The 24143-nt window shown below is 37.5% G+C and overlaps 1 protein-coding gene across 2 annotated transcripts; it reads left to right on the plus strand.

The window, feature by feature from the left end:
- Window positions 1-302: 302 nt before the first annotated feature.
- LOC142985420 (uncharacterized) lies at window positions 303-24143 on the plus strand. 2 transcript variants are annotated; one of them, XM_076133577.1, is made up of 10 exons: window positions 303-354; window positions 2038-2128; window positions 17512-17613; window positions 18244-18354; window positions 19139-19204; window positions 19477-19586; window positions 20267-20359; window positions 21009-21130; window positions 21525-21633; window positions 21951-24143. In XM_076133577.1, exons 3-10 carry the CDS (start codon window positions 17555-17557, stop codon window positions 22163-22165), a joined length of 885 nt encoding a protein of 294 aa, XP_075989692.1. In that variant the 5' UTR covers window positions 303-354; window positions 2038-2128; window positions 17512-17554; the 3' UTR covers window positions 22166-24143. The 2 variants fall into 2 exon arrangements, with proteins under 2 accessions (XP_075989692.1, XP_075989693.1); XM_076133578.1 differs by lacking the exons at window positions 303-354; window positions 2038-2128 and adding an exon at window positions 16918-17032.

Raw genomic sequence — 24143 nt, forward strand, 5'->3', positions numbered from 1 at the left:
ACAAAAAATGTTACAAAAACGGGGAAAATTATGACCCATTCTCTCTTACGTGACGCAAGCGAAGTTGCGCGGGTCAGCTAGTAAAAAATAATTACCCAACACAAGAATCGAACTAGGTACATGAATACACAAAGGCCTGTGTATTTTGAAACGTCTATCAAACAAAGGGGTTGTTTAAATATTTGATAGCTAAGGGTAGGGGGCGTGTCCCCACCCTGTGTGGGCGGGGCTAACACAGACCACGCCTACTTTACTACCCTCAGGAGTTAGTATAAATCTGACTGTCTTGGTGATAGTAGCTTACGGGAATAAAAAAGTGAATTAATTGTGATTTCAGTGATTATAGTTCAATAGGTAATTAAGTATTTTCAAATTTTATTTGTTTACTGTAACTAGTGGACCCGTGTGGCTTCGCTCGCGTATTAAGAAAAATAAGTTGACTTTCGTCCTCTATTTGACACCCCCACCTCCCCCCCCCTCCTTAGGGAATCCCATACAAGCTGTATTTTAGATTTTTTTTTGTATAGTAAATAGTTACCACTTGTTCTCTATTCGTGGCTAAATAACAAGTTATTTTGTGGATGGGTGACCATATTATACATATAGAGTTCCTCCGTGTTTCGGAATGCACGTTAAATTGTGGGTCCCGGCTGTCAATTTCAAAGATCTTTCTGATCTATGAGACAGAAACATTGCATAGCGATTAGAAACTATTGAGTATCGACAACCGGCTAGCTATCGAGAAATTTAGTATGAAAAATTTATCAGCGCCCCTAGCGGATTTTTACAAGAACTATGTTCTTTAAGGGCGCCATTTTCTACCAAACACTAAAAAAAATCTTATTAAATAATAATTTTTGCTAAAACGCACTTTGGGGCAATTTAAAACAGGCATTTTGAAATAAAATATTTTTTAAAATTTTTATTAGAATAAATTATTGAAATAATCCATAAATAATCCATATTGGATTTTTTTTTATTATTAAAATTTATAAATTGTCAATTTATCCATATAAGTATGTATTTACAAGTATATAAGTATGTTTATCAGTTATCTGGTCACAGTACAAGCTTTGCTTAGTTTCTAATAAAATGACCGTGTGTGAGTTGTCCAATGATATTTACCTATTTTATTATTTAAATAATCCATATTGAATATTTTAGGAAGACGAGGCTGTATAGGTATTGTTTCCTTTGCCTGCTTCAACAAAAGCAAAATAAATAGACGGTGATTCTTTTTTTTGTGTTAAAAGTTTCGTTGAACAACTTTAACTATGAAATTTTTATATTGATATATTTTTGTAATATGCTAATCATATACTAAAACAATATTTATTAGAATAAAGAACTTACGTGATTATTTTTTATCCACAAAATCCTATAAAAGGTTTAAAATTATTTAAAACACAGTTAAGTTAATTATATTTACAAGATAAGTATTCCGAACGAATCTTTTTTATTTTTCTTTTCTGTACTAATGTCAAAATGTTGATACTCAATAGTTCGCAATTATCTTCCAGATTTCTGCCGGTTTCCTAACGAGTAGCTCGATAGTAAACCTCTTATTCATAAAAATATATGAAGTTATGAAAGGCTTAATAAAGTGTTTTGTTTCTTTCACTCCTTAGCGAAATGAAAAAGAGAAAACATATTGTAGTTTTTTGACTAAAATAGGTTTATAGTGTGTTTATGAATAAGAGGGTGTATGAGTAGAGGGAGTATGGTATGTCGTGTTTTCGATTTCCATTTGATACAATATAATCTAATACTTATATAAAATTCTCGCGTCACAGTTTTCGTTGCCATACTCCACCGAAACGGCTTGACCGATTCTCATGAAATTTTGTGAGCATATTGAGTAGGTCTGAGAATCGGCCAACATCAATTTTTCATACACCTAAGTGACACAATTTATATTAATTTATTTGGCAAAGCAACGTTTGCCGGATCAGCTAGTATATTTATATAAAAAACCCTACCTCTTATAGTGCTATTTCATATAACTACACATTTATCATTAAAATTATATTGTTTCAGTGTCGTTATTTCAAAATTAAAAGTGCAGTGTTGTGCGTTTCAAAAATACAGTGTGACAGTGTTACCTATAAAAAAAACTATTTTAATTTAGGTAAGTGTTGTATAATTTTTACAGTTTTTTCTTAGTCTTATGCAACCCACAAATAGTGTTACTATTTCGGGTCCGGTTGTACTTTGTGTCCGTTGTTTGTATGTATGTAAAAGTCCCCGCGACACAAGAGCAATTATTTGTGCGGGAGTTGTCTTTTTAACGAAAAAAACATCGCAAAGTTGAATCTGAATGCGTTTTGAAAATGATATTAGTTCTGAATCAATCACTACGTGGGAAGACGAATGCTTGTACTAACCAGTCCCTACTTTTTTAGCATACAAAACCTTATTGTATGTTAATTTGTAGACTTCAATATCGAGCAAAAAGTACGCTAAGTCATTGCAAAAATACTTGCTTATAAAAATGGCTGTATTCTTAAAGAAATAAGTAGAATTGCACCCACATATCGCTATGATTTGATTTCGTTGAAAATGTTTCATATGTCCTGCTACTCAGAATTTAGTACATACAAGAATATTTCACCGGTCGGTAATCGATCTGCGGGTTAAGCAATCTTTAGCGTATTGAATGGATGGGTGACCGCATAGTGGTTTTTGTACTGGGCGTCTCCTGGCTACTATAAAATGGGTTTGTTGCTGTGAATTGAGCGTTTAAAGTCGGTCCCGGTTGTTGTCAATTAAGATAACAGTCGTAAGTCATGTCAAAGGTCGACTTGAACAACTTTGACACTAGGTTGAAACATCCGATGATTTACAAAAATAAGTAATGAATAAGCTTAACCCGAAGATTTTTTTCGAAGTCGAAGTCACGAAAAGAGTAATATTTTTTTTACCGTTTAATAGCTATTTATTGAGGAAGGCTATAAGCTACATACTTTAAGCTACGACCATTAGGACTATCATAAGTGTCAGCATTTGACCTACATAAAAAAATCTTTGATTTTGATAACCAGTACTACTACTATTTTAAAAAATCGACCTTTAAAAGTTAGAATAGGGGATGAAACTCTTAGATTTGTAACCACTTTTCATAACTGTCTGTCAATGGGTGTATAATTGCCGCGGCGGGGGTCGTGGGGTCAGGGGGTAGACCCCACGTGGAGGCGGTGATCAAACATCACCAAACGTCAGCCGCAAATGTAGGGTGACAGTGGAGAAACACAGGTGGGTAGGACATTCTTTCTCACATGATCTATCTAAATAACTTAAAAGGTGACTGACTGACATAGTGATATATCAACGCACAGCACAAACCACTGGACGGATCGAGCTGACATTTGACATGCAGGTACATGTTATGACGTAGACATCCGTTAAGGAAGGATTTTGATCAATTCTACCCTCAAGGGGATAAAATTGGGGATGAAAAGTTGTATGAAAAATTTGTGCTTAGTTACAAACCACGCGGACGAAGTTTTGGGCAAAACCTAGAAAAAAATTAAAATAAATTCAACCCACCAATATCACACTGCTGGGCAAGGGTCTCCACCCAAACGAAGGGAAGGGGTTAGGCCTTGAGTCCACCACGCTGACCAAGTGCGGGGACTTTGCATACCTTCAAGAACTGTTCAAAACAACTCTCAGGCATGCAAGGTTGCATCACGATGTTTTCCTTTACTGTTAGAGCAAGTGATAAATATTTCTAAGATAATATAATATTTTGTGAAAATTTCAGTCGTTTAGTTATCACTGTTCATGAAATGATTGGTGACAGACGGACGGACAGTGCAATCTATTATGACCTTTTTGGTACGGAAACCAACGTTGGTCGTTAATAGTAGTCAGAAGCTTGAAATTCTGACAATCAGTCTTAGTATCGTGTTATAAGTCAGGTAACTGTGTTGTGTAGGTCTGATAGACAGTCGCTGCATGTACAATACTGGTATTCAGCTGCATCCGGTGAGACTGGAAGCTGGCTACAACATAGTTGGAAGAAAAACTAATTGATTCATACTTATACTTTTCTCAATGAAAAAATAGAAAATCTTTACAATTTTCCCTTAAATTTTAGTCACCCTACAAAGGTGACATCCCGTGGTGCGAATCAAAAATAAACTCTACACACACATACATACATACACTCACTACAAAACATTGACAAACAAAAACCGACCTTATTTCTATCGGTATAAAGACTACTGCTCTAACAAAAATGAATTTACCAACCGAATATTCGATGACAAATGTTTAATGCGGTTGTGGAACAATTTTGTTAAGCAAATTTGGACTTTATGTCTATAACGGTAAAGTCGTTTGGTTTTGTTTTCAAAGTGTATTTTTAATTTTGTATAATGATATAAGGTTGTCAGCGTAGGATTATTTGATCAAAAGAAAATTTATTTGGTCTTTGAAATATGCGTTTAAGAGATATTGTAGATTTTGTTATTAAATGTTCAGTAATTGCATTGACGGTGTATGCCGGTTCGATTACTGAGTAATAGTGTTATCTATACTAATATTATAAAGCTGAAAAGTTTGTTTGTTTGTTTGATTGTTTGTTTGTTTGTTTGAACGCGCTAATCTCAGGAACTACTGGACCGATTTGAAAAATTCTTTCAGTGTTAGATAGCCCATTTATTGAGGAAGGTTATAGGCCATATATCATCACGCTACGACCAATAGGAGCAGAGTACGAATAAGAAATGTTACAAAAACGGGGTAAATAATGACCCATTGTCTATTATGTTACGCAAGCGAAGTTGCGCGAGTCAGCTAGTTAATTTTAAAGATAATTATTAAATTTTCCCCCGTGTTTGTAACATTTTTTACTGGTACTCTGCTCCTATTGGTCGTAGCGTGATGATATATAGCCTATAGCCTTCCTCGATAAATGGCTTATCTGACACCGAAAAATTTTTTGAAATCGGACCAGTAGTTCCTGAGATTAGCGCGTTCAAACAAACAAACTCTTCAGCTTTATAATATTAGTATAGATAACCCTTTGACCACCTGTAGAGAGCCCTTTCGGGGTGCTAATCAAATAGCAGTGACACTTATACTAATGAACCACACGGGGCGCTACCCTTAGCGCACGGTCACCCCTCGGACACAATTGTGTGACAATTGTGTTAACCTTGTTAACCCTTTTGCAACTCATATAGGGCTATTTCTGGTTAAAGAGACCATACAAGTGAACATAAATACAACCGTCTTTCAATATATTTTTTCTGGCTGTTTTATTTTTTAAATGTCAACTCCCGCACCAAGAGGTGCTCGTATCGCGGGGACTTTTACAAACATACAAACAACGGATACAAAGTACAACCACTTTCGCAATATTTTTAATGTATGTTAAGCCCTTTTGCATATTGTTAATTTTCTCATTTATATAGACAAACAATCTCTGTTTTTATCAATAGATTGAAAATCATCCAATTTTCTAGACATTTTTTTTTTAAATGTCTAGAAAATTGGACTTATACTGTTTTTCACTAGAGGCACAGAAATAAGAACCAGGTATAAGTCCATATAAAGATTTTTAATTTATTTTCGTATGATTAGTGATCAACCTAGTGTCAAAGTTGTGTAAGCCGCCCGACGGCTTACAATTATCAATGATAGCTGATAATGAGAAAATTTGCAATATGCAAAAGGGCTTAACTAACACTAAAAATATTGCCAAAGTAGTTGTACTTTGTGTCCGTTGTTTGTATATTTGTAAAAGTCCCCGCGACACAAGAACAATTCTTAGTGCGGGAGTTGTTTAAAAAAATAATTTCAATGAAACTGGCCGCCGTCTATTAGGTAGGACATAATCCCTGCTTATCCCTTGTAAATATTGAATGAAGTTATTAAAAGCGCAACGATACACAAACTGCTACTGATACTGTTTAACAAATAATTTAGACTGACAGAGGCCATTGAAACAGCGGACTGCAAAGTACAGTTTCTTTTTCTAACCCATTACTGTCCCACTACTGGGCAAGGGTCTCCTCCCAAACAAGAGGGCTTGGACCTTGAGTCCATCAGCCTGGCCAAGTAATAGCCAAGTGGTATAATTTGACACCTCCCACTCCAGTGGTCGCAGGTTCGAACCCGAGGCAACACACCAATGACTTTTCCAAGTTATGTGTGTATTAGAAATAAATATCACTTGTTCCAACGATGAAGGAAAACATCGTGAGGAAACCTTTCATGCCTAAAATTTGTTTAATACATTTATTGAGGGCATGCAAAGTCCCCAACCCGCACTTGGCCAGCGTGGTGGACTCAAGGCCTAAACCCTCCCTCATTGCGGGAGGAGACCCTTGCCCAGCAGTGGGACATTAATTAGTTAAATTTATTTTATTTTTTATTAATTCATATAGAGAAATAACCAACTTTATAATGTACTAGCTGACCTGCGCAACTTCGCTTGCGTCACCTAAGAGAATGGGTCAAAATTTTCCCCGTTTTTATAACATTTTTCGTTGCTACTCCGCTCCTAATGACCAAACCGTGATGTTATATAGCCTTCCTCAAGAAATGGGCTATCTAACACTGAAAGAATTTTTCAAATCGGACCAGTAGTTCCTGAGATTAGCGCGTTCAAACAAACAAACAAACAAACAAACAATCAAACAAACAAACTCTTCAGCTTTATAATATTAGTATAGATAATATATGATAATAATGAAATTTACACGTGGTTAATTTCTTAAAACGTACAAACGCAACTTATATTCCGAAAAAAACTCAATAAATTTATTTGATTCCCTCCCGCATATTTCATAGCCTCAACTAATAAAAAGCACGGTCTATTAACCCTCTGTGTACACATTCAACCCTCTGCGAGGCACATTCGACCCCAGGCCATACCGGGCGTTTTAGACCCCACGGCTGTAGACTAAATATTGACAGGTTAACTTTAGATAATCGGCCGGCGATATTAGATTATGTTATATTAAGTAAGTTGTTTAAACTAGCCCTGAGGTGCATTGGTAGAGAATGGGACTGTTAGACAGAGGTCTCGGGTTTGAATGTCCGTAAGAGAATGGAGCAAAATTTTCCCCGTTTTTGCAACATTTTTTATTGCTGCTCTGTTCCTATTGGTCGTAGCGTGATGATATGTAGCCTATAGCATTCCTCAATAAATGGACTATCTAACACTGAAAGAATTTTTCAAATCGCACCAGTAGTTTCTGAGATTAGCGCATCCAAACAAACAAACTCTTCAGAAATAGATAACCAGACTGGAACACAAACAGTCTTTAAAAAAATCTATCAAAAATCACGCAATTAATTTATAAACCCTTATTCCACCCTTAAAGAGTTAACCCTAAACGGAGAGAACAGGCGTGTAATGGCCACTGTAAATAATTGAGAGATGCTAAATGAACAGGCTGTTTATACCCCAGCACTCGAGGGTTAGGGGCTAATACGGGTTAACCCTTTAATACTTTTAATTTTCGAGTGGATAAAAAAAATATTGTTATTAAAAAATGAAGTTTTTAATTTATGCAAAATTTCTAGCTAAAATGTTTTTTTTGTGTAAAAATATGTAGTCTGTGTTTGACCTAGGGTCAAGAACCAGAATGGTCAAAAGTCAGGTAAATAAGAAAATAATAAATTTAACCTATTATTGTCCCACTGCTGGGCAAGGTTCTCCTCCTCCCGTAATGAGCGAGGGGTTAGGTCTTAAGTCCACCACGTTGAACAAGTGCGGAGACTTCGCATACCTTCAAGAACTATTCTAAACAACTCTCAGGCATGCAAATTTGCATCACGATGTTTTCCTTCACCGTTGGAACAAGTGATCATTATTTCTAATACACACAACTTGGAAAAGTCATTGGGGTGTTGCCTCGAGTCGATCTTGCAACCACATGCATGAGAGCTTCCAACTTAAACCACTGGGCTATCACTGCTATTATAGGACATTATTATCATTATATTAGGTCGGGGAAAATATCTTTTCGCATTATAGTACCTATGTAAGAACTTGTAATAAAACTCTCTTTAGCTTCAACAATCACAAATGAGTACACGGTTCATTAGGTTTCTTTCAGTGAGCTCGTGAGGTACACAAATATCGAGCTTTTTTGTGTAGAGAAAAGATTTTATTACAAGTTCATACGTACTATAATCTTCTTCCTATCGTATGGTTAGTGGTCAACCTAGTGTCAAAGTTGTTCAAGCTCGCAGCCTTTGACATGGCTTAACGACTGTTATCTTAATTGACAACAACCGGGAACGACTTTTAACGTGTTCTCCGAAGCACGGAGACGCGTTCAAATACCACTATGCGGTCACCCATCTACGGACTGATTGCGCCAAGGTTTAACCCACAGATCGTTTACCGAGCGGTGAGGCAACTGGCTACTATAATGCGAAAAGACTTTTTCCCCGACCTAATATAAAGTCAATACTACCCAACTAGCACACAAGCGCTATAACAAGCTGCACAATGGCCGGTTAAAGGATTTTTATAACGCCTTAGGCTCCTTTAGTAAGAAGTATAGTGGTTCTATAAGCGGCTACAGATCTCTTGTAGCGTCAAATAGGCCCATACTGTCCAGCTTATAGCTCGACATTGGATCTACAGTGGTCGTAAATAGTAATTATAATAGTACGTAGTATAGTATATAGTTTTTGTGTTTAGGGGTCGCGTCGCCATTGTCGCGAGCAGGTGTCGTCACACAATTAGCTAATGAGTGAGGGGTAGCCACCCCATTGTTGTAACTTCTACAAAGACTTGTGACTTTTATACTTGATTTGTTGTAGGGAGTTCGATTCTTGCGTCGTGTAAAATTTTTGAGAAGTTTTGTTAGTTAAAAGGTGTGGTGTGGTGAGAGGAGAGTGAGTGGTCACTGGTTGTTTTTAAACTAGCTGACTCGCCCTGCTTCGCTTGTGTCACAACAGAGAGATTTAGTCGTATTTTTTCCCGTTTTTGTAAAAAAAATTTCTGATACTCAGCTCTTGTTGGTCGTAGCGTGATGTTATATAGCCTATATTATATAGCCTTACTCCATAAATAGGCTATCCAACAGAAAATATTTTTCTTTTTGAAAAAGACAACTCCCGCACTAAGAATTGCTCTTGTGACGCGGGGACTTTTACAAACATACAAACAACGGGCACAAGGTACAATCAGACCCGAAACAATTATTTGCGAATCGCCCAAATAATTGTTCCGTGTGGGAATCGAACCCACGACCTTCCGACGCAATAGCGTGGCGACCTAAACCACTGCGCCACGGAGGCAGTCAAACAAACATTTCTTTTATAAATAAGTGTAAAACTCTTCCCCTAGCAACAGATTGGTAACAAAACGAGCAAATCCGGGCTTCCTTGTACAGCTAACAGTCCCTCGAGAGTTTTGGAGATGAGAGCTTACAGACGGTTAAATATTAAAGCACATTAGCTGCTTATACCCCTATTGTAAGCGGTCTGAAGGTATGTGAAAGGGCGGACCGGTCGGCAAACGATCAGTGTGTTAAGTAACATTACATAGATGGATTTTACTGTGAAATTTCTATATTGAAATAAAATCCCACTAATATTATAAATGCGACAGTTTGTGAGTATGTTTGTTACTCTTTCACGCAAATACTATTGAATCGATTACGATGTTATTTGGTATGTAGGTAGCTGAAAACCCAGAATAACACATAGGCTACTTTTTATCCCGGAGTTCTCAAGGAATCGGGATTTACACATTATTTCTGATGCATTTAAAATAACTTCGAAAAGTCATAGGTATGACCCGTTGCATTATAATATTATGCACCTTACCACGGTAGTAATTTACCTATGAAAAAGTCATTTCGCATTATAGTATGTATGAACTTGTAATAAAATCTTTTCTCTACACAAAAAAAGCTCGATATTTGGCTACCTCACGAGCTCACTGAAAGAAACCTAATGAACCGTGTACTCATTTGTGATTCTTGAAGCCAAAGAGATGTTATTACAAGTTCATACATACTATAATGCGAAAAGACTTTTTCCCCGACCTAATATTTTTTTCAAATTTTCGTTTATCAACATCTGTCAATAAGTCAATCAGCCCCTAGGGGTGAAATATCTAGGGGTAGTTTATTACGTATTCTAATCATTTGCGGCGTGATATTATAATAACAATGGTGTAAGCAGGGAGGTGAAATCGTGGTGTATCTTAAAGTATTGTTGACTTTTTATTATACAAAATTGATTTTTATCATTCCGTCACGATTTTTTCATAAATCTATACTAATATTATAAAGCTGAAGAGTTTGTTTGTTTGAACGCGCTAATCTCAGGTACTGCTGGTCCGATTTGAAAAAATATTTCAGTGTTAGATAGACCATTTATCGAGGAAGGCTTTAGGCTATATATTATCACACTACGGCCAATAGGAGCAGAGTACCAGTGAAAAATGTAACAAAAACGGGGAAAATTTTTATCCATTCTCTCTTATGTGACGCAAGCGAAGTTGTGCAAGTCAGCTAGTATTATAAATGCGAAGGCGCTCATAGCCAGTTGCGCTCACCGATCAACGATCTGTTAGTTAAGCAACCGTTGGCGCGGTCATTCCATAGATGGATGACAGCATAGTGGTATTTCACCTGAGTGTCTCCGTGTTTCGGAAGGCACGTAAAAAGTGTAAAATACCACTTATCACAGAAATAACATAAAATACCACCTATCATAGCTCACCCATCCATAGAACAAAATCGGCAAGCGTAGCTTAACCTCAGAGCTCGATCCGCGTGGCTGTACTAAAGCCACGAGCTCCTCGCCCAGAAAAAAACAATACCATTATAGATTTAAAACATCAACTCTTTTCTCTTCCATACATGTATACATCCCCTCCATTAGTAGGGGGGAGGGGGAGTGGGGGGCGCATCCGCTTCCGGTCCCGCCTCCCGCCCCGTTTAAATACTTTACTAGCTCTTAAACCAAGGTCTGTCTGCATGGAATATTACGTAGAGAAGCAAATATAGCGATATTTAGTACAGTCCCACTAGCATGTCTCTATGAGAGGTAGAGTACATCACAGTGATCAAGTGACACTTTACATTACTACAACAACTGTTTAAACAACTCTCACACATGACATTGCTCGTTCCTTCACCGTTATAACAACGTGATCATAATCCTACTGCTGGGTACATGTCTCTATGAGAGGTAGAGTACATCACAGTGATCAAGTGACACTTTACATTACTACAACAACTGTTTAAACAACTCTCACACATGACATTGCTCGTTCCTTCACCGTTATAACAACGTGATCATAATCCTACTGCTGGGTACATGTCTCTATGAGAGGTAGAGTACATCACAGTGATCAAGTGACACTTTACATTACTACAACAACTGTTTAAACAACTCTCACACATGACATTGCTCGTTCCTTCACCGTTATAACAACGTGATCATAATCCTACTGCTGGGTACATGTCTCTATGAGAGGTAGAGTACATCACAGTGATCAAGTGACACTTTACATTACTACAACAACTGTTTAAACAACTCTCACACATGACATTGCTCGTTCCTTCACCGTTATAACAACGTGATCATAATCCTACTGCTGGGTACATGTCTCTATGAGAGGTAGAGTACATCACAGTGATCAAGTGACACTTTACATTACTACAACAACTGTTTAAACAACTCTCACACGTGACATTGCTCGTTCCTTCACCGTTATAACAACGTGGCCAACTCACACACGGTCAATTGTTTCCAAACTAAGCAGAGCTTGTACTGTAACCAAATAACTGATAAACATACTTATATACTTGTAAATACATACTTATATAGATAAATTGACATCCAGGCTCAGAACAAATACTCGTGGTCATCACACAAAGACTTGTCCCGGGTGGGATTCGAACCCACCACACGCGGCGCTACGGTTATCGCAGCGACGGACCACTTTAACTACTGCGCCAAACGTGCAGTTAAATATATTGATTGATGATTTGGTTACAGTACAAGCTCTGCTTAGTTTGGAATCAAATGACTGTGTGTGAGTTGTCCAATGATACTTATTTTTAACTTCCAAATATCCCTACTTTGCTTCTACTTTATTCTAGTAATCATTCTTCTTCTTATCGTATGGTTAGTGGTCAACCTAGTGTCAAAGTTGTTCAAGCCGCAGCCTTTGACGTGGCTTAACGACTGTTATCTTAATTGACAACAACCGGGACCGACTTTTTACATGACCTCCGGAGCACGGAGACGCCCAGTTCAAATACCACTATGCGGTCACCCATCTATGGTATGACCGCGGCAACGTTTGCTTAACCCACAGATCGTTTGCCGACCGGTGAGTGTAACCGGCTATGGGCGCCAGTAATCATTTAAATGAAGTCAATGTTACAATGTATTATCACAACATGACGCGGCTCATTAGGTTATTGGTTATTTGAATAACCCTCCCTCTATGTCAATATATTGATTATAGTGACGTTTAAATATTAGGTCGGGGAAAAAGTCTGTTCGCATAATATGTATGAACTTGTAATAAAATCTTTTCTCTACACAAAAAAGCTCGATATTTGACTACCTCACGAGCTCTGAAAGAAACCTAATGAATGTACTCATTTGTGATTCTTGAAGCCATAGAGATTTTATTACAAGTTCATATATACTAAGTATAATGCGAAAGGACTTTTTCCCCGACCTAATATATGCTAAACAAAATACTATGCTACTTTTTGTTCCTATTGTAACATGGGATCAGAGAGGAGCTCGTGGCTTAGTTAACAATAGCCGCGCGGATCGATCTCTGAGATTAAAATAAATTTCTTGAAAGTTACAATATTCTAACACCTAGCTAATATGGTTTTAGAAAGAATAGATCTATAAATCTTGCTATATACAATTTTTTACAAAAAGTGTTGTTTAAATTAGACAGAGGGTTACCGGCTATTGCGTTATACATGGATATGTCAAAAGCATTTGACCGCGTCGAACATAATACCCTATTAAATAAAATGTATGCATATGGTATAAGAGGAAATGTGTATGATCTTGTAAAATCGTATCTTTCAAGTAGGAAACAATACACAGAGATTCGTCATCTGAATCCTAGGTCAATGACTGAAGAAGTCTTTACATCTGAAGCTGGAATAGCTCAATTCGGAGTTCCACAAGGGAGTGTTTTAGGTCCATTGTTCTTTCTCATATATATAAATAACCTGCCTACAGTAACCAATCATGACATCACACTATTTGCTGACGATAGCACTATACTATTTAACGGGAAAGATTCCTCTAACCTTGAAACTGAAATAAATCAATCTTTAGCAACAATTGTAGACTGGCTTAAGTTAAATAATTTAATGATCAACATCGATAAAACTAAAATAATGGATTTTAAATTAAGAGGACAACGCACAGCTTCTATTAAAGTTGGGTATCTCGATAGCAACATAGAAGAAATCGAAGTAACAAAATTTCTAGGATTACATATTGACAACAAAATGAACTGGAAAATACATGTTGACGTTATATGTAAAAAACTAAATCAGTTTTCATATGCTCTTAGTAGGTTAAGAAAAGTATCAAATAAGGAAACACTCCTGACAGCTTACCATGGCTATGTCAGTTCAACCCTTAGATATGGTGTAATATTCTGGGGTAATAGCACAGACAAGGGTCGCATATTCGTAGCACAAAAACGCTGTCTACGGGCTATGTTTAATCTGCGAAGCACCGATACATGTGTACCATACTTTATAGATTCCAAAATTTTAACCTTTCCGAGTCTATATATTCTTGAAGTTGCATTATTTGTTAAAAATAACCCTACGCTTTTCAACTACAGTAAACGAATGAGACATAAAGATAAATTGCAAATAGTTGCTAGTAAAACTCATCTTATGCATGAAAGTATATTCTGTATAGCTACACCCATATACAATAATATTCCGAAAGAGATAAGAATGGTCACTGAAATAGCTGCAATAAGAAAAAATTGCATGATCTGTTAATAAATAAGTGTTATTACTCAATAAAAGCCTTTCTCACTGATAAATCACTACTACATTATACTTTAAGTCAGTCATGATGTATTAGATTTCTATTAATTTAAAAATTTTCCTGTATAGTAAACATTGTAATTTTCATGACATAGCTATTATTAACATTGAGCGAAATATAAATGTACATAAGCCAATTATTCATTTATAGCTGACTCGCGCAACTTCGCTTGCGTCACATAAGAGAGAATCAAGATTTTCCCCGTTTTTGTAACATTTTCTACTGGTACTCTGCTCCTATTGGTCGTAGCGTGATGATATATAGCCTATAACCTTCCTCGGTAAATGGGCTATCTAACATTGAAAGAATTCTTCAAATCGGACCCGTAGTTCCTGAGATTAGCGCGTTCAAACAAACAAACAAACAAACAAACTCTTCAGCTTTATAATATTAGTATAGATTTAATTAATTTAATTTTATTATTGCAACTATTGTATGCCTAAACGGCGGGACATAGCTGAACGACATATTTTTAATTATAACACCTGTATTATGTACCTACCTATGATCCACAATAAAGAATTATTATTAAAAAAAAAAAAAAAACTACACTTGCCGAGATTGTTCTGTAGATGGGTGACCATATTATTCACACCGTATTCCTGAAGGCAGAGAGAAAAACTATGTAGGCAGAGACCAAAGAACGTCACTTGGTACGATCCTTACAAACTTCCCTTGCCTCATTCACACACATACATGTTGTCATACAGGACCGTCGGTTACGAACACCTGACCTTTTTACAACACATCACCCAAACAGTCCCAAAGAACGACTTCAAACTAGTATTTTTGCCATCCTCTCCTATAAGAAAAACTAAAAAACAACTACAATATCAAACACAAAACAGTTTTACACAATTTAAGCTCAATTTCAGACTGAAAAGGTTACTGAAAACTCAATAACTCTCAAGTCTGTCTTACTCACTTTCTTTTCATCGCTCCATCGATTGTAGAAGACAGCAAATCAATAATCAACTTACTAAGCTATCTGCGTTCTAATCCCGGGCCGGAAGTCTGCGGCGCGGGACTCGCCGGGACTCCCCGGGACTCCGGGACTCCCCGCCGCGCCTGTCGTTATACAAAACACAATTAGTACGAAGATATTCTTTGAGAGATAAATTGACTGAATAGATTTTGCTATCAATAGCACGATTCTGTGCAGTCGGTACTGTCGAGTATCGAAAGTTCGACATTTAGCATGTACTACCAAAATAGTTCCTACGACGCTCGTCAGAGGCGTTGATTATAATTTCACTAGCTGACTCGCGCAACTTTGACACTGAATAAAAAAAAAAGTACAAGTCTTAGCGAGCCCGGAGTTTTACCCTAATTTTAATTAGATAGATAATTAGATTTTAATACAAGTTCGTACAATACTATAATGCGAAAAGACTTTTTCTCCGACCTTATATATAACTCAAATGTGACTGACTGACATAGTGATCTATCAACGCACAGCACAAACCACAGGACGGATCGAGCTGACATTTGTCATGCAGGTACATGTTATGACGTAGACATCCGCTAAGAAAGGATTTTGATGGAAGTCAAATTTTATTTAAGCTAACTTTTTTGCGAGTGAAACCACGCGGGTCTGCTAGTATTTAAATATAACACCTACACACCGCGACTGTCGCTCCGGAAATTACGCGACAAATCGGAACAGTAATGCGATTTAGCGACAAACGCGACACGAATCTTACGACTTGTCGCCTTGTCGCCTTGTCGTCTCTTCCTGCGTGGAGGGAAGGAATCAATCATAACACTGTTTGTTTTATTTAAAGAATCAAGTTTATAACCTGAGGGTATTTGTAAATAATTTTTCAATCAGTATTGTAAAAAATTACTTGTCGACAGCAACGCGGATCGATCTCTCAGGTTAAGTACGCTTGCCTAGGTTGTTCTGTAATGCCGGGGCTACATTAGCGAGCGAAGATTCGTATGGTGTTGGCGCGACAAAAACATCGTGTTCGGGTATGGGCGATGTTCTTGTCTACATTAAGGCGGGCGAAGATTCGTGTCGAGTTGACGCGATGCATCGTGCCTTGTGCTGTTCTTTATTTAACACTTTTTCGTTACTCCACTCCATAGTGTAAAAAATTAAATGCACGTCCGTCTCGCTTCAAAGTCTGGACGACACTGAATTGACGTAGATGTAGCCACCTAAGCGAATATTGGCGCGACAAATCCCTTTGATTCGCGCCAGTTTACCGACAGCTCCTCGATACTACATCGTCTTCGCCCGAATACTACGCGATGACACGATGAACCCGGCCACATTCATCGCGTTAACACGAATATTCGCCATAGCCCGCTAATGTAGCCCCAGCATAAATGATCATCTTATACATATCGAGTTCCTCCGTGTTTCGGAAGGCACGTTAAATTGTAAGTCCCGGCTGTTATTTTCAAAGATCTTTAACAGTAGTCAGAAGCTTGAAAGTCTGACAGTCTTAGTATCGTGTTATAAGTCAGGTAACTGTGTTGTGTAGGTCTGATAGACAGTCGCTGCATGTACAATACTGGTATTCAGCTGCATCCGGTGAGACTGGAAGCTGACTACAACATAGTTTGGAAGAAAGACTAGACTGATTTAAGTGTGAAACAATTAAAATATTGTGCGTTTTCTTTAATATTTCAAAAGTAGTGCATGAATATTTGATGTACATTTTCAACACATGTTTACTCACGGCGTTCTCTATGCGTGTTGATCTCAAAGGAAATTTGATTTGTGCGGCGGCGACGACTTCATCGCCACACAAATTACTCGAATGAAAGTAGCATATTTACAAGCAAACGCACACACATATACAGAGAGAGACGTGCAAGTATTGATGCAAAGATTTAACTGCACGTTTGTCGCAGTAGTTAACGTGGTCACCTAGCCGCAATAACCGTAGCGCCGCGTGTGGTTCCAATCCCACCCGGGACTAATATTTGTGTGATGAGCACGAGTATCTGTTCTGAGCTTGTTAATGTATCTATATAAGTATGTATTTACAAGTATATAAGTTTGTTTATCAGTTGTCTGGTTACAGTACAAGCTCTGCTTAGTTTGTAATCAAATGACCGTGTGTGAGTTTGACACTAGCTGACCCGCGCAACTTCGCTTGCGTCACATAAGAGAGAATGATTCAAATTTTTCCCCGTTTTTGTTACATTTTTTACTGGTTCTCTGCTCCTATTGGTCGTAGCGTGATGATATATAACCTGTAGCCTTCCTCGATAAATGCACTATCTAACACTGAAATAATTTTTCAAATCGGACCAGAAGTTCCTGAGATTAGCGCGTTCAAACAAACAAACAAACAATCTCTTCAGCTTTATAATATTAGTATAGATAGTATAGATTAGTATAGATTTGATTACAGTACAAGCTCTGCTTAGTTTATGTTCAAATGACCGTGTGTGAGTTGTCCAATGATATTTATTTAATAAAATTAAAGTATATAATGTTTTGTCGTGCAGGTGTCAGCGATGACCAGGTGCTCGGAGGACCTGGGGTGGTGAGATGGCGCAGCAAGGACAGCCCTACCCCATACCCTGGGGGCTGCACTACCAACATACTAGGTTAGTAAATTAACTGGTATTTTTAGAGTTCCGTCCCCAAAGGGTAAAACGGGACCCCAATTACCAAGCTCCGCTGTCTTTCTGCCTGTCTCCAGGCTGTATCTCATAAACTGTGATAGCAAGAAAGCTGGAATTTTCACAAATTATGTATTTCTGATGCCGCTATAGCAGGGAATATGATTAACGGGGTCCCAAGCGTAGCCAAGTGCTATAAGTTGGTACCTCCCACGCAAGTGTTTGCAGGTTCGAACATGAAGCACAGAATATTAAGTACTAAAGTACTGAAGCAACACACCAATGACTTTTCCAAGTTAAAAGTGTATTAGAAATAACCATCAATTGTTCCAACGGTGAAGGAAAACATCGTGATGAAACCTTACATGCATAAAATTATATAGCACTTCTCTTGAGGGTATACAAAATACTCAAACTGGACTTGGCCAGCGTGGCCAAGGTCTGACCCCTCCCTCATTCGGGAGGAGACCCTTGCCTAGCAGTGGGACAGTCATAAACTAAAAAAGTAAGCAAATATCGTGAAATCAAAACTTATAAAAGCAATCGAACCGATTTCTCTCGCATTTTCAACCAATTTGTCGCCATTTAATAATTAAATCAAATGACTTATTCCAGAGAGACTACTACCCCAAGCTCGACGCGCCCCTACGAGCACCCCCACTCACACACACACCCCCAACTGTACGGACGACACCACGGACACACGCTCGTCGAACAACATCCGCCGTGAGTAGCGACATCTAGTAGCGAGTAGTTGAAACATGATGTCCTATGTAAAATTTGTTACTTTTTAATTGAATAATATCAATCAATTTAATGCGTGTTCTGAAACTGAAACAATTGTTAAACATGTAAATTGCAATGCCCTAACAGGCTACCATGTTATTAATACCTATTGTTAAAACCTTTATTTCTGTACACATAGTCCGCAATAAATAATTTGAATTTGAAGAAATATTACAACAGCACTCATGCTACGTTTCTGAGGCACATTTAGCGGTAGTTTATCTATTCAATTTGTTTTGTTTCTAAGTATGGGTTTAAACGCTATTGAAGAGATAAACAAACGTTAAATGTACCTCACACCTTGGTTAGAGCGGTTTTATGAAACTAACAGCGACATCTAGTAGGTAATAGTCGCAACAATACTTAACGGCATTTAGCGGAGTTTAGATAAAAGTTTAAATGCTGTGAAATCTGATGAAGAATAACAATAGTAGTCAGTAGTATTATTGACTATCATAAGTGTCGGCATTTGATCTAAATGAATAAATGATTTCATTACAATAATAAATAAAACAGTGACATCTGTTATAAAGTAGTTGAACTAAAAAAATAGAGACATCTAGTAGGTATAACATCAGTAGCTATAACAAAATTTACTGCCATCTAGCGGTAAATAACTAATTAAAATTATACAGTGACATCTATGAGTGACTTATATAACTACTTATTGTAAAAAAAGATAAAATATTTGACTGATTTAAATAAGATTTGTTGTTATTTTCAGATGTAAAGGAGAGGGCGAAGAGACTCGGACAGATTATAGGGAACATTACACAACACAGTTGCACAGGTTAGCTTTTTTACTTATCAAAATTTTTTTTTCGTTAATACAATTTTAAACTACAGTAAAAGTTATACATGTTTTTTAACCGATTGCTGTCCCACTGCTGGGCAAAGGTCTCTTCCCAGACGAGGCAGATGTTAAACCTTAAGTCCACCACGCTGGCCAAGTGCGGGTTGGGGACTTAGCATGCCCTCAATAAATGTTAAAAATTCACCAAATATTATTCTTTTATCTTGAATCTATTCTGTTTTACAAAGATTTTAATTGTGCATATGTAGATGTCCGCCATCATACGGCAAGTGTACGGAGGAGGTCACGGAGGAGCCTCGCGACAGGGAGGAGGTGTCCAGCAGCGCCGAGCATCATCAGCACTGGGACGAGAAGTTAGGTTAGTATTAGGTCGGGGAAAAAGTCATTTCGCATTATAGTATGCATGAACTTAATAAAATCTCTTTGGCTTCAAGAATCACAAATGAGTACACAGTTCATTAGGTTTCTTTCAGAGAGCTCGTGAGGTACCCAAATGTCGAACTTTTTTGTGCAGAGAAAACATTTTATTACAAGTTCATACAAACTATAATGCGAAAATACTTTTTTCCCGACGTAATATACGGCTACTTAGAGCGAGCTTGGATTAGCGCTACTGCTGGAACATTATTTATTTATTTAAATAAGAGAAAGAGTAACACTCTCCATCTAATTTATTAATTTAAATTAGGCACAAATTCAAAGATCTGTGTCAGTCGTTAACAGTCTCAACGATGGGTATCATGTTATAAGTCAGGTAACTGTGTTGTGTAGGTCTGATAGACAGTCGCTGCATGTACAATACTGGTATTCAGCTGCATCCGGTGAGACTGGAAGCTGACTACAACATAATTAGAAGAAAGATATATAAATTAGAAAAACTAAACGACTGTTTCTTACCATTATATTGCCAATGTGTTTTTTTTAACCCATTATCGTCCCACTGCAGGGCAAGGGTCTCCTCCTAAACGAGTGAGAGGCCTTGAGTCCAGTGCTAGTTTGTTTGCCACATATTTTCATAAGTTATGTTACATCTTTCAGTGAGCAGTTCCCTGTGCTCGTCGGCCGCGCCGGCGCCGTCAGCTCGCAACGACGCCGCGTCACCACACCAACACGTCACCACCACACATGCAGGTAGGTACCACTTAGCGTAAGAAAACGCATCTAATTCAAATACATAATATCCCTTATTTAATAAATTTTGGGCAAAGTATTTGAAATAGTCATATAGCAATTTGTTAAACATTGGTCGAGTGGTATAAGTTGGTACTTCCGCAGGATCGCAGGTTCGAATCCGAGGCAACACACCAATGGCTTTTCCAAGTTATGTGTGTATTAGCTGATTCGCGCAACTTTGCTTGCGTCACATAAGAGAGAATGGATCGAATTTTCCCCGTTTTTTGTAACATTTTTACTGGTACTCTGCTCCTATTAGTTGTAGCGTGATGATATATAGTCTATAGCCTTCCTCGATAAATGGGCTATCTAACACTGAAAGAATTTTTCAAATCGGACCAGTAGTTCCTGAGATTAGCGCGTTCAAACAAACAAACAAACAGACAAACTCTTCAGCTTTATAATATTAGTATAGATATAGATGTGCCACAAGCGAAGTTTCGCGAGTCAGCTAGAACACACATAACTTGGAGAAGTCAATGGTGTGTTGCCTCGGATTCGATCCTGCGACGACTTGCGTGGGAAGTACCAACTTATACCACTCGACTAATGTTTAACAAATTACTAAATGAGAATAATCATGTAGTTATAATACAATTCATACCAGGTGGAGGTCGTCGCGGCGCGCTGCAACTGTGGCAGTTCCTGGTGTCTCTGCTGGCGGAGGGCGCGCGCTGCGTGGCGTGGACCGGCAGGGGGCTGGAGTTCAAGCTGCACGAGCCTGAGGAGGTGAGGAGTAGGCTTTAATCCACAGTCCTTAAGCCACGTCAAATGCCTTCGGGCGGCTTGAACAACTTTGACCCTAGGTTGACCTCTAACCACACGCTAGGGGAAGAAGAATCCACATGCATCCACAAGCCTCTACATGTCACAATTGTACAGTAGTACAGACCTTTAAATTAATTGTGTAAATGAAATCTCAATATTTTGAATACAATGACTGTCCCACTACTTAGGCAAGAGTCTCTTAGTAGTGCTAGTTCTTGTATCCAAAGTCCCCGCACTTGGTCAGCGTGGTGGACTCACGGCCTAACCCCTCCCTCATTACGGGAGGAGACCCTTGTCCAGCAGTGGGACAGTAATGGGTTAAATTTATTTTAAGAATAATACCATTTCTGTTCAGGTGGCACGTCGCTGGGGTGCTCAGAAGAATCGTCCAGCGATGAACTACGACAAGTTGTCACGCTCACTACGCTATTACTACGAGAAGGGCATCATGCAGAAAGTAGCCGGTAAGTCGTTATTATCTATGTTTAAACCAAAACTATATTACATAGAGGGTTTATAATGTTTTGTTTATTTGCTTAACACAGCTCAATCTTCCATTTTTAATTCTATCAGAAATAATCTTTTCACTTCAAAGCAACTGAGTTCAAGTTTTCAAGATGTATCTAAAAATTTCTAAACACTCCAAATATTTTAAACAACATATTTCGTGACTCCACTCACTCAAAAAAAGGGTTGTAATAAGTGTGACGTGTCTATCTGTGGCATAACAACTCCCGGTGATGTAATTTATAATGATTTGAATGTAATTTTTTATCTCCAGGTGAACGCTACGTATACAAGTTTGTATGCGATCCTGAAGCTTTATTCAGCATGGCGACACCCCCCCGCGCTCGGTCACCCCCCGCGCCCCCTCCCCCCTACGACGTGCTCTCGCAGCTGTACGGCGGGGTGGTGTACCCCCAGTACCTCCCGCAAGGCCAGGACTACCAGGCACGGAGGTACTACCATCAACATCTGCAGCATTACGATAGTTAAGTTAAAAATCAAGCAATATTGGTCATTAATGTATCTATATAAGTATGTATTTACAAGTATTAGTTCGAGAAAAAGTCTTTTCGCATTATAGTATGTACGAACTTGTAATAAAATTGTCTTCAAGAATCACAAATGAGTACACGGTTCATTAGGTTTCTTTCAGTGAGCTCGTGAGATACCCAAATATCGAGCTTTTTTGTGTAGAGAACATTTTTATTACAAGTTCATACATACTATAATGCGACAAGACTTTTTCCCCGACCTAATATATAAGTATGTTTATCAGTTATTTGGTTACAGTACAAGATCTGATTAGTTTGGAATCAAATGACCGTGTGTGAGTTGTTCAATGATATTTATTTATTTATTGTGAGTGAACTAAAGGCGTGGCATAGTGTGGTGGACTCAAGGCCTAACCCCTCCCTTATTACAGGAGGAGACCCTTGCCCAGCAGTGGGACATACATGGGTTAAATTATATTTTATTTTATAGTAGTATAAGTGTTTTTGTTAAATATTTTCCACGGCGGAAATTAATTAAGAGATATTTTTCTGTTCAATTACTTTCAGATACCTTAGTTTTTTCAATACATTATTATATTTTGATTCTAAAATCGTGAAAAAACCTTGTTCTGAAACAGGAAATTTTGTGCTATTTGTAACTTGTAGGTGTCCCACTGCTGGGCAAGAGGCTAGGTCTTGTATTATTTAAATAGTAACATATAAAAGTGTAAAATAAGTAAGAAAACCAAATTATACATTTTAATACGATTTTTTATTTGCCATTGATATCCTCATTCTTTGTTTCTAATATTAATTGAAGAGTATATAAGACTATACTCCGGTAATACCTAATATTAGTAAATAACATAAATAAATTCTACATATACTATATATACTTAACTCTACCAAAGATTTAACCCAAAGTATTATATATCACCTCGCCGCAATAACCGTAGCGTCGCGTGTGGTTCCAATCCCACCCGGGACAAATCTTTGTGTGATGAGCACGAGTATCTGTTCTGAGCTTGTTAATGTATCTATATAAGTATGTTTATCAGTTATTCAGTTACAGTACAAGCTCTGCTTAGTTTGTAATCAAATGACCGTGTGTGAGTTGTCCAATGATATTTATTTATTTAATATCATGACTAGTCAATAGTAATAAGTGGAATCAATTAAAATTACATTTTAAAACGTAAAAAATGTTCAATTCTTTGGAAATTTGTAAATAATAAAATGTTAAAATAGTATCTAAACTTTGTCTATTGTCCACTAGATGGCGCTGATCTCTTACCCTCGTAATCCTATAGACAATATTTTATTTATTTACTTACAACTACTATTGGAGATTATTATTAATGTACTGGTCGAACAGGTTACTTTTAGAATACAGGGGTTACTTTAATATGGAAAGAAATGATCATGTTTAAGGTCTATTACACTATTTGAAATGCTACAATTTTATTCATAGCGATTTTCAGTATCTAGAACCAGAACACTGCACTCGTCGCTAGCTATTGATGCGAGCTATTTACTTATTTGACTGCCTCCGTGGCGCAGTGGTTTAGCTCACCACGCCGATACCATTGCGTCGGGAGGTCGTGGGTTCGAATCTCACAGATGTTTCTATGTTTGTAAAAATCTCCGCGACACTAGAGAAATTCTTATTGCGGGAGATGTCTTTTAAAAAAATACTAAAGCTACAAAATTTACAATCAAATTAACCCCAAATTTTCCTAAAGTAACCCTATTCTTCGGTAGTTAAAATGTAGTAATTTCTATACTGGTCTTATAACAAACGTGTTCACTACGTGATGTCATTATATTGGAGTCTCTCAGTCACTACACATGATTCTTTTAATTATGACGTAGTTCGCACGTTTGTAATCTCACGAGTATAATACAAAAAAGTTATTATGTGATTCAAAACATTGTATTTATATTACATTTGGTTAAAAAAGCATTACATTATTATC

Source organism: Anticarsia gemmatalis, chromosome 30, assembly GCF_050436995.1.
Source record: "Anticarsia gemmatalis isolate Benzon Research Colony breed Stoneville strain chromosome 30, ilAntGemm2 primary, whole genome shotgun sequence".
NCBI lineage: Eukaryota > Metazoa > Arthropoda > Insecta > Lepidoptera > Erebidae > Anticarsia > Anticarsia gemmatalis.

Bases quoted from the DNA above. Each gene is read 5' to 3' on its own strand.
- LOC142985420 (XM_076133577.1), top strand. From the start codon at position 17,555: ATGGCGCAGCAAGGACAGCCCTACCCCATACCCTGGGGGCTGCACTAC. The intron at 18,355-19,138 runs GTGAGTAGCGAC...TGTTATTTTCAG, and splicing joins CTCGTCGAACAACATCCGCC to ATGTAAAGGAGAGGGCGAAG. The intron at 20,360-21,008 runs GTAGGTACCACT...AATTCATACCAG, and splicing joins CGTCACCACCACACATGCAG to GTGGAGGTCGTCGCGGCGCG.